This window comes from Apaloderma vittatum, unplaced genomic scaffold (genome assembly GCF_000703405.1).
Source record: "Apaloderma vittatum isolate BGI_N311 unplaced genomic scaffold, ASM70340v1 C12346660, whole genome shotgun sequence".
NCBI lineage: Eukaryota > Metazoa > Chordata > Aves > Trogoniformes > Trogonidae > Apaloderma > Apaloderma vittatum.
Genome location: NW_009747342.1, coordinates 1 through 10,050, shown reverse-complemented (window position 1 = coordinate 10,050; position 10,050 = coordinate 1). Strand labels below are relative to the sequence as shown.

The window sequence follows — 10,050 nt, the reverse complement described above, 5'->3', positions numbered from 1 at the left end:
AGGGAGAGGGAGAGGGAGAGGGAGAGGGAGCACTCTGTTCCAACATAATCTCCTTGAGAAAGATATAATGGCATACTAAACCCAGAATTCTTCCTTTTAGTAGCAGTTACATGTGAGGGAGGCAATGGGCTTGAGACAAAGAACTTCCCAGAGCTAGTTATAAATGATCTGCTGCCAAACAGGGACAATGAGGTTTGCCTTGGCTTAAGGACAGCTCATCTGCCAATTCTGTCACTTCTCTGAGGCCAATAGACAGAGGAGGAGGCTGTGTTGTCACACAGCAAAGTCAGTGGCTCACGAGGACCAAAGAGGCTCAGGCTGACTGACCACATCTGATCTCATACTGACGTCATGCAAGAAACCTAGACCAGGATTCCTAGGGCATAAAGGCTTGCACTCCTCCACATGAGACACAGCTTAGGGCATCTGTACCATTGGAGAGGTCTACAGCCTGCTCTTATGTCTGTTTCTGTGGGAGCAAAGCAATAGAAGATGCAGCACATTTATAAGGACCTCTGGGAAACAAGAGGTTCATGGCCTGCCAAACAGAGACTGAGAGAAAAGAGGGGAGCACCTCATTCTCAGCAACATGAATTAGAAGACGACAACAGTCACCGTGACAGACTAGCAGAGAGAGGACTCTGTGCACTACAGCACCTGAAGAAGAGGATGTGGGTGAAGGCACAGAAGCAAGGAAATGGTGGGGAAATCACAAATGAGAAAGATTTGTCTTAGGCTGTAGGTAATGGATAATGGTTTCTCTTGTCTCCCTTCCTTTTTCTCTCCCACTGTTGGTATCTCACAGAGCATCAGGCCTTCTATGCTGCTGCTCCAGGAGCTGTCTGCAAGGGAGATGCAGGGGTTGACCAGATCGGCGGAGACGACGAGAAGGAAGGCCAGCCAGCTGTCGACAGATCTCATCTGAAGATACAGCAGACACACACAGGTTGACAGATAACCAAGCTTCCTTCAAATTCTTCACCAACATAATAGAGCTACATCCTTCACTGCATCTGCAGAAACTGTTGGAACTGCCAAATCCTCATGCATGTGTCAATTGAATGAATCCTTAGGCTTTTATTCACTTCCTTCTTGCTTTATTCATGTACAATACTTCTTAAAATCACTCGTATTTTGCTGCAACAGTGACTGCATAAGAAATCTAGACTGAACCCTGTTTCTATTAATGAACAGAAATACTGAGAGTTACTCTTTAACCTCAAAGGAATACAACTTTGAGTAAGGGTGTATCTGGAGCATGATCAAGATCGAGGAAGGCAGAGCTCTCATGCTCGGTAGTACAGTCTCTACTTCCCAGTGTTTTTCATGGCGTGCTTACTGGATGCACAGCTGCACTGCACTAGAGCTCTCCCATACCAAGTCCAGGGAAACTACTACATATGGATTGGGGGTGGGTAATTAGTTAGCTTGGAGCCTCTATCAGATGGCTGCAGCTATTCTTCTAGACTAAGCTTGTGCTCACCTTGCATGACTTCATTCTCCTTGCAGACAATGCGAGTGCACACCTCCTTGTTTATTACGTACATGCGACGCACACTGAGGGATCCACCACGAACACACCAAGGTCCACAGCAAAAGGCACAGGGAGTCAAAGAAACAAAAAAGGGAAATGGGCAATAAATATATATATTTACTGATGAGGAGGTAAACCCTAAACTTTTAGGCTTAATTAATCTAGAATAAGTATGTTGTCAATAGAAAAGCAATCTTTGTCAAGACTTCATGAATGGCCAAATATTTCAAATATGGATTACAACATAGGGCATGTTACAGCTCCTTAGTGCTGCACAAATAATAGTTATCATGCTGTTTTAATTCTTCACCCTAAAAAGGCACTCTGAGGATAAGATTCATCTCACCAACTGGTTCCCTGAGGGAACCTCTTGTCTTCAAAGGAAACAATTGCTGGACATGCCATTTCTGGAGAGTTTTTAGGTTTTTTCTTAGGGACTGCTGGTTTCTTACCTTGTAACACAGAGGTAGCTGATACACTGCTTTACCGGTTTGTGAACAGAGTACAGGCGTGTGCAAGGGAACTTTTCTTCACGACAATCTGGGAAGACACAAACACACTCACAGAGGTGCAGTCCAGCATCATTGGCAAGGGCACTCATTCTGGCACACATATAACTCCATCACTAGGTACTGTCTTTCATTCTTCTAGGGAAGGCCCCCAGACTCTATTTTCCACTCTCTTGTGAGAGACAGGGATGATTTAGGAAAGAGGAAAATAAGGCAGACATTTCTGATCCCCTTGCCTCCTGAGACAAAAGTAAAGGAAAGTTGTGTGAAATGCAAAGAAAGCCCACTGGGAATCCTCAAAGCAGAAGGCACATGCTCTAAAGGGGACAGACACAAATAAACAAAATGTAAATTGTAGTCGCATGTTTAAGACACATGTTCCTAACAAATCTGCAACCTGATACTTCAGGACACAAATCTAGTTCCTTTCTTTTATGGACAATCAGCTCTGTAGCTAACTATAACGGGTTTTCTTGCATTTCCTTCTGAAATGCCAGATCTCAGCCACTGACAATGACAGAATATTGAAGCAGCATATCTGGTCTGGTGATCTCCCAGTTGCTCCCCTCCCAGGCATGGCACCCAGGGAAAGACTTCAGCTTCTACTACCAACATTCTCCAGTACTTCTAACTCAAGGCACAGGGTGAAGTGAATTTAGCAGGAGACAAAGATCGGTGCTCAGCCAGGACCTGCCTGGAGAGGTAACAGAGTAGGTGAAAGAGGGTCTGGGAAGGGGTGCGGGCAGCAAACTCAAACATACCCGATGAAGCCGTAGTGGTTTCACTGTCAGACTGAACTGGAAGAAAGAAGGTAATAGAGTTAGTGTGATTTCGTCCTAGACTTCATCTTACTCAAAACAAATAACTGGAAAGCTCTTTGAAGAGCCCTCCATTGTAACTTTTAATATGGAAAAAGTTTTCATTGTTACTCACATGAAACCATAACAGAAGGTACAAATTCAGTATGAATCTGGTTCCAGCTATCCAGACAACAGCGCTAAAAATCTATCCAAAATTTACCGCAAAGCATTACCACTGCTGTTCAAAATTACACTGTAAGGGCATCTTACATTTAATTCAAAAGGTTGGGTAAATGTATCTAGTTGCTGTAATTGCCACCCACATAGGCAAGAAGTGAAGAAGCCTTTTACTAAGGAACAGTGACTCCTTTAAGAAACAGCATCCCTAGACCACTGGTTCTTTAATGTTCATAAAGGGTTGAAGGGTCAAAAGTGGGTTGGTATTTTGTTCCCTCTGATAAAGCAACCCACCTGTACTACAGTAAATCAGTATATTTTACTGTTTACCTAATAACAAACTGGAAAGGAACTTGGAGGACTGACTGCCAGGCACAAGTTTTCATCAACAGTTACAGAGGACTTCTGCTTCTCCTGCTCACGTGTCATAGTGTCAGCCAGGAGCACAGACAAAACAGATGGACATAGAAAGAAGCAGTCTTTTGGGCATCAGGGCTGTTGTTAGGGCAGTCAGGGAAGGCAGGTTTCCTGGTGTGTAAGGGGCTGGGCGAGGAGATGGAAGAGGGGGTCCACAACATTTGGCTGTGAAATGAGAATAAACTCACCAGGATTAAGAAGCACAGGTGGTGTGACAGCTGCAGCTGGGAAAAAAAAAAAAGGCAGCATTCAGAAAGATCTTAATTTGAGCTTTTGGCCTCTTTCCCCCTCCCACAGTTCTGCCAATGGTTCACCACTCCAACCATCCCACACTGGTTCATAAACAACATTGACTGTGATGTTATCTGACTTGTCAGAGTGACTTTAGGCCTTCCCTGTGAATATGCTGGGTGTCCTAGAGCTGATGGGATGCTTTAGAGCAGAGAGGGGTCCCATGGCAACGTCCTTTCTGAAAAGTTTCTTCTTGATCCCTCAACAATAAGTGTTTTGAACCCAAAGTCTGCTGTAAAGGCTTCACATTTAGCCTATTCAAGTTTAGATGCAGATTAGCCACTGCTGGTTTGGTCTGGACACTGTGTCTTACCTATCCTCCTACAGACTGCCAGGTCTCACCCACTGAACATGAGACTGACACAGGTTGCTTTCACCTTCCATCCTCATCAGGGAAGATCATGCACCTTGCATATACAACACCGTGCTTCCAGTTTTCTCCTCCAGTGTTGTCCCATGGCAGCTGGTCGGCTTGACCCACAATACTCTAGCCAGCTAAAGCGCAGAGTCATAGGGCAGAGGAGAGACCATGAGACTGCTGTCCTGGAGGACCAGGCACCACTCTCTACAGTAGCTCTCCTACATATAGCACACTTCCCAGCACCAGCCAAGCGCTGCTGCCTCTCCTTTGTCTTTTGAACTACATCATTGACCAGATGTGGTCTCCCTCTCCCTGCCCTGCCTGATCCCCTCCACCTCAGAGGGATGTGCGTGAGAGACTGGTCAATCAGAAAGAGAAACCATCACTGAGGCCAGTGGTGCCTGATTAGAAACGAGACTCATATGGAAAAAGTGAGGAGGTGCCTTCTTGAGCCTCTGGCCCTGCTCTCCATTGCCCATTGTGAGTCTGGCAGGTTTAATCTATCTCATCAGCTCAGTGTCTCTCCCCTGGGGCTCAGGAGGAACGTTCCATAAATGTTCATGCACCTACCTTACCTTTCATGTGCATTTTGCTGCCCCCCAGTGAAACCGCTGCAAGCACAGCACAGAAGACAGTACTAAAAGACCAATTATTTCCACCTCCCCATCCCACCACTGTTCAGAACTTGCTTTATTACTGTCCTGTGATTCTTTTTGCCACGTTTGTCTCCCCAGCAGTCAAGCATGGCCACTAGCTGTCAGCAGGCATGCATGCAAACTGTGCTGACCAGTTAACTGGCGAACCTGACCAACTTCTCTTCCTCGTCCTTTAGTCTCTTCCTTCTTGAAACCTTCTATGGAAGCCCAGGCTATGCAAGCTTTGGATTTTGTGGCTTCCTGCAGTGCAAGCAGCTTCAGAGAGCCCTGGAACATCAGGTGAGATTGGCATTTCCTTGGGGAACAGGCCTTTAAGCCTGTATGGAGCACAGAAAGGACTCCTAGATAGCCATGAACACCTGAAGAACACGGCGAGATGTCAAAAGTAGAGAAGAGGAGTTTCTGAGCGTAATGGGTAATTTCTGGGTCTATGTGGAGAGGGGCAAAGAAGAAGCCTGAAGCTGCCAAGACATAGGACCTTACCGGAGGTGCTGATAAGGACGCTGGTGCTAACTTCACCTGGAAAACAGAGAATGTCCTTGAGAGAGCTTGTCTTTACTTTGTAGTCCCTTACACACCTAGCCATAGCTAGCTTGAATTACCTTGGTAGGCTCATAAGGCATTGGGATCCAATCCAGTAAGCACAGAAACAAGTACAGTACCCCCACCCCACTCACATCCATCCCCCTTCTCAGTGACTGGCCTGGCACTGGATTTCTTAGGGCACATGTTGCATCAGCCCTTACTGAACTCTGGATTCATATTTTGACTTCTCATATATGGCCACTGTGAGCATCTTGATGGGAAAGACAGAATTCTGAAATGAAGGCACTGATGGCTCCCACAGCAGTAGGACAGACAGCTGAGGCACCCACTGTGGAGAAGGGAAGAAACTCCAGAACTTAGCCTTGACTACAGAAATTCATCAGCAGATGAGTTGCTTTGAAAAACAACTGATAGCAAAGCTGGAGTAAGTGTGATGGAGGGATAAATTATGAAGGAAAGGGAAGTTTAGTGGACAGGTTTTGGATTGGCCTCTGAATAGTTTTCTGGGAAGTCCCAGGTATTACACATGACAGGATCATAGCTGGGAGATGTTTGGTAGCTTAGCCAGGGGCTTCAGGCCAAAGAAAAGGCAGGCCCTTGTGGTTCTTCTGAGTGCTGAAGCACGATGCAAACATACGTTCATTTCATCATGTCACAGAAACAGAAAAAGATCCAGAAGGATAAAGCAATTCACCCCCAAGAACACAGCCAGTATGAAAAAAAGTCAATAACCTTCTCAATGGCCTCACTGCTGAAGCACCGTGACACTTGTGCACCCTTTTTCTTGAGATTTTCCTGAACAGCGGTATGAGTTCCTGAGCATCTCATGACTGAAGAGTTACCAGCTCTTGCAGATCTCTCATAACCCTTGACTGTGAAAATAACTTCGTAGCTTCAGCTAGGTGTTTGGGATTGCAACACCAGTGAATTATTTGCAAAGAACACACAACGCTTAGCAGGTTGTCTTGGAGGGCTCGTTTAATCTTCACTGAAGGGCAAGCTCACAATGTCAGAGGCACAGAAAGAGCATCTGCAATTAGACAGGCTGTAACTACATAGGAGAAATGGGTCACATGAGAAATCTTTAGCACATAACATGCCTGTAACACTTACCAGTTGGATTTTCCAGTTCTTGCCCATTGACCACCCATGGAAACCAGTCTGCAAGAGAAGAAAAGAAGGGAGTGAAGTGCGATCAGAGAAATGGATTTCTATAGCCAGTAGTCTTTGTGAAATCGTTGTGAGATGCTTATCTGTACAGGAGACACCACTGCCCTCTGCTGAAGGGAGAAATGCTCTCCTCTCTGCCTCAGCCTGCATTGCTGGCTGAGTTTGTTTTTTAATGATTTGTGGATACAGCAGGTCCTGATCCTAGCTCTGCTGCTTCAACCAGGGTCAAGGGCTAGGGACAAGGACAACATAGTAAACACCTCCAGATTTGCCACCAGACTTTGCACTTCTAAATCCTCATTTGATGCATTTGGAAAAAAAATTGCACGTTGCCTCCCTGCTCTGGAGGTCAGTCAAAATCCCTACCTCCATTTTTAAAAGAGGAAACTGAGTCATGAAAATTATTTGCTTGTGGTCACAGACTGAGCCATTGGCACGTAAGAAGCACACTGCAGGTCTTGTAGCTCCTTAGGCAAATAACCATCTGGTCCATCACCCTGCCTGAGTATGAAGCACAGAATAGAAGATCTTTTCCTTCTCAGCCTCTGGACACACTGGAGAGGGAAAAAAATGAAGGCTTGGCTGGGCATATTAGGTGGAAGAAGAGAAATCGAAACTGAGCTAGACTGTTCATTTGTCCCAATATAACGGGTGAGAGAGCTGCTTTCTACAGCAGTCAGGAATAGGAAAATATTTCCTGCTAGCCACAGAGGAGGGAAATGTCTGCGTAACTGGGGTGGGATGAAGGAAGGAGTTGGCAGGAAAAGCCCAGTGATTTGGGGCCCTACAGGGATGTGCGCAGGACCAGCCCAAAAACACTACACCCTATGACATCTTATGAACTCAGCCTTTAGCTTTTTGTTCTTAATAGGAGCACTGCATGGGTAAAAACTATCGGGTCTGGAGCTTCTGTCTTAGTTCTTGCTCATTCCAAGAGCAGTTACTTGCAGACTGCAGAGGGACTCTTGGGACCCCTATATCATCCTGCACTGCAGCATTAAAGGAGTTATGGGAAGCTGCTATTTCTTTGCCCACCTACCTGGCAGCAAGGGCTCAGCAGCTAGTGATTGACCTCAGGAAAGCCAGATACCTATAATAACTTAAACAGTGCAGCCCAAAACTTTCTTTGTTCTGGCTAATCTCTTAATGGTAACATACAGAGAATAAAAAATTTATGTTGAACATTTTCTCATTTGTTCCTGATGCAATAGAAAGGACACAAACTCTGAAACCATTGCAGGGGCCAGTGGTGTCTGATTTTGAAATAGGAATCATATGGAAAAAGACATTGAAAAGTCGGTTCTTACTAGTTTGCGGTTTTTTTTTCCCTCCCTAGGAGATAACTAGAAAACTGGTCCAATTCTAAAACAACAAGACACAAGTGAAGTGAAACCTTTGTGTATGATAAGAGGTGACAGAAGAGGTGAGTTTCTTATTTTCAATCACTTCAATTTATATTTGCTCAGGTACAGAGTATATGCTTTATAAACAATTGGACTTTATTGTCTGAGTTGCAATAAATTCACCCGTGGGGTCTAAGAAAACTGCAATCCCAATTCACTGAATTTGAGCTCACCCCAAACCAAAAAAGACAATAAGAGACCAGCTGGAGACTTCTGCAATTTTCCAAGTTAAAGAAAAAAAATTCAAACCAGAAATGTTAAAACAAAATACACAAAAGTAAGAGATCTTACTTTCGGGCTTCCTTCACACATCATAAAAACTGTACTCTTTTTTTCTGTCTCTAATTTTGTAGGTCACCTGCAAACTCATTTCTTGGATGCCTCACCTCCCTTCTTCACAGTCACAAACATGATGTCCTCTACTATGCACCTTTACAGCAAAAAGTGCTATTGGGAGCAAAATCAGGCCACAGCATGACTGAGGAGAGTAGACTGGAATAACCTGATATAAATATGACGGTTGCATTCATCTGTCTCCTAAGTGCAGTCGTTCCTGGGTGAAACTTCATCTATTCACTGGAACTAATCTTTTTTTGCTGTCTTTCCTGAGTCTTCCAACTATAACATCAGATGCTGCCCTCTTGTTTTGGTTTTCTGGTGTTTTTTTTTCAACAAATCTGATCCCACCTGAATTGTTGGAGAGTAACTCCAAGCAAACAAGAATGTGGAGCAACAAAACAGAACAACAGCAACAGAAGGAAAGACTAGTTTGAACTACAGAGATTAGGCTTCTCAAAACAGCTAAATAATAAACCACAAAATCTCCCGTCAGTCAAGTGGCCTGGAATGGGGCCACTCTAGCAGGAATCGCTAGTGACAGCAAACGTTTCACAAGCACAACAAAGTTTTGTGGAGCTCAGGGAAATGCTCTGCAGATCATGCAAACACAGGTGGTACAGCAGTGCATAGTAAGCACAAAGCACAGTTAACCCTTCTTCTCAGCTCTGAATCTGGCTGGTTTTCTTACCCAAACATGCCTGCAGTGGAGGCTGCAGACCTCTGTCTCTTGCAACTCCCAGTACTTACTGGAGAGAGGACAAATGTGGGAACTGGTCCCCAGTTCCTAATTTTTTCCTTACAACCTGGTATCTACCTTGCCTTTCCTGTTCAGTCCTTCTCCCTTCACTGTCCATCTACATGTTTCTGTCTTTCTCCTTAGGTCATTGCACATTAGCTTGTGGAAGAAACTCTGCAGGGCCAGGGTGGAGAAGAAAACCTCCCCAAGGCATAAGGACTCACCAGCAGGGGACAAAGAGAATGCTAAGAGACACATCAGTATACAGGCTCCAGAGGTCTTCATCCCTGTGGAGGAGAGAGCAGTCAGATGAAAGCTAAGACACAGGGATACCCTCCCCTGTAACACAGGAGCTCTTTACTTGCTACCTCCATTTCTCTCTCAAAGACCAATTTGTCTTCCTACCCTGTCTCCCACTTGTCTCCCCCCTGATCTGGCCAGTTTTCCTGGTGTCTCTGAAACATTTTGGACTGAACATATAACTCCATGTGCTTTCTCCTGTGTTTCTCTCTGTGTTGCTCCTTCCACCCCCTTTCTCCAGTCTCCATCTCTTTTCTTATCCAGGTGGCTAACCCCACTCCACACACACCCCCAGCATGCAAAGAAAAGTTTCCCCTTGTTATCTCCCTCAACTCTCTTCTACTTTTAAATTATCTTGAGGAAGACAGAGAATAGATAAAGTCCCCATCACTTACTGCAGCCCTCAGTCTCCACTCCCTTCAGCAGTAGACGCTCCGTCTTTCCTCTTCAGCAGTCCCCCCCACTTTGGCTATTGGGTAAATCACAGGCAGCCGCACCCAGAACACGTTCTACTTTTGGTCGTCTTCAAAATACGATTTTTGAGAAAAGGGGAAAAAAAAAAAAAAAGGAAAAGAAGAAGCCAGAGAGATGATGGGACGTGGTGTCATCATGCATCTGGAATGAGGGGGGGAGCAAGAAGCAGCAGCCCACACCCTCATTCCAGAGCTCATTATCCTCCGAAGGGAGCCTGCTCCTCCCATTCCCCCAGGACGGCCCAGCACCAGGGACGGATTCTAGCATCTCCGTTACACATTGGTGTCCCGTTTCGGTTTGCCCTCCTGTGCAGACCCTCTTCCCCTTCTCCCATCTC

General features: G+C 45.3%; 1 protein-coding gene across 1 annotated transcript; it reads right to left on the bottom strand.

The window, feature by feature from the left end:
* Nucleotides 1–595: 595 nt before the first annotated feature.
* Nucleotides 596–9,224, bottom strand: MFAP5 (microfibrillar associated protein 5). The gene is made up of 8 exons (XM_009877532.1): nucleotides 9,164–9,224; nucleotides 6,405–6,452; nucleotides 5,229–5,264; nucleotides 3,626–3,661; nucleotides 2,805–2,840; nucleotides 1,987–2,074; nucleotides 1,484–1,557; nucleotides 596–921 (listed from the first exon to the last, which is right to left on the bottom strand). The coding sequence occupies exons 1-8, from the start codon at nucleotides 9,222–9,224 to the stop codon at nucleotides 800–802; spliced, it is 501 nt and encodes a 166-aa protein (XP_009875834.1). The 3' UTR covers nucleotides 596–799.
* Nucleotides 9,225–10,050: the final 826 nt, after the last annotated feature.

What these genes read in the sequence shown, in the direction of transcription:
- MFAP5 (XM_009877532.1), bottom strand. Translation starts at nt 9,224, where the DNA reads ATGAAGACCTCTGGAGCCTGTATACTGATGTGTCTCTTAGCATTCTCT. An exon ending in ATTCTCTTTGTCCCCTGCTG is followed by an intron (nt 6,453 to 9,163) that starts GTGAGTCCTTAT and finishes CTTCTCTTGCAG; the next exon opens with ACTGGTTTCCATGGGTGGTC. An exon ending in AACCACTACGGCTTCATCGG is followed by an intron (nt 2,075 to 2,804) that starts GTATGTTTGAGT and finishes GTGTCTTCCCAG; the next exon opens with ATTGTCGTGAAGAAAAGTTC.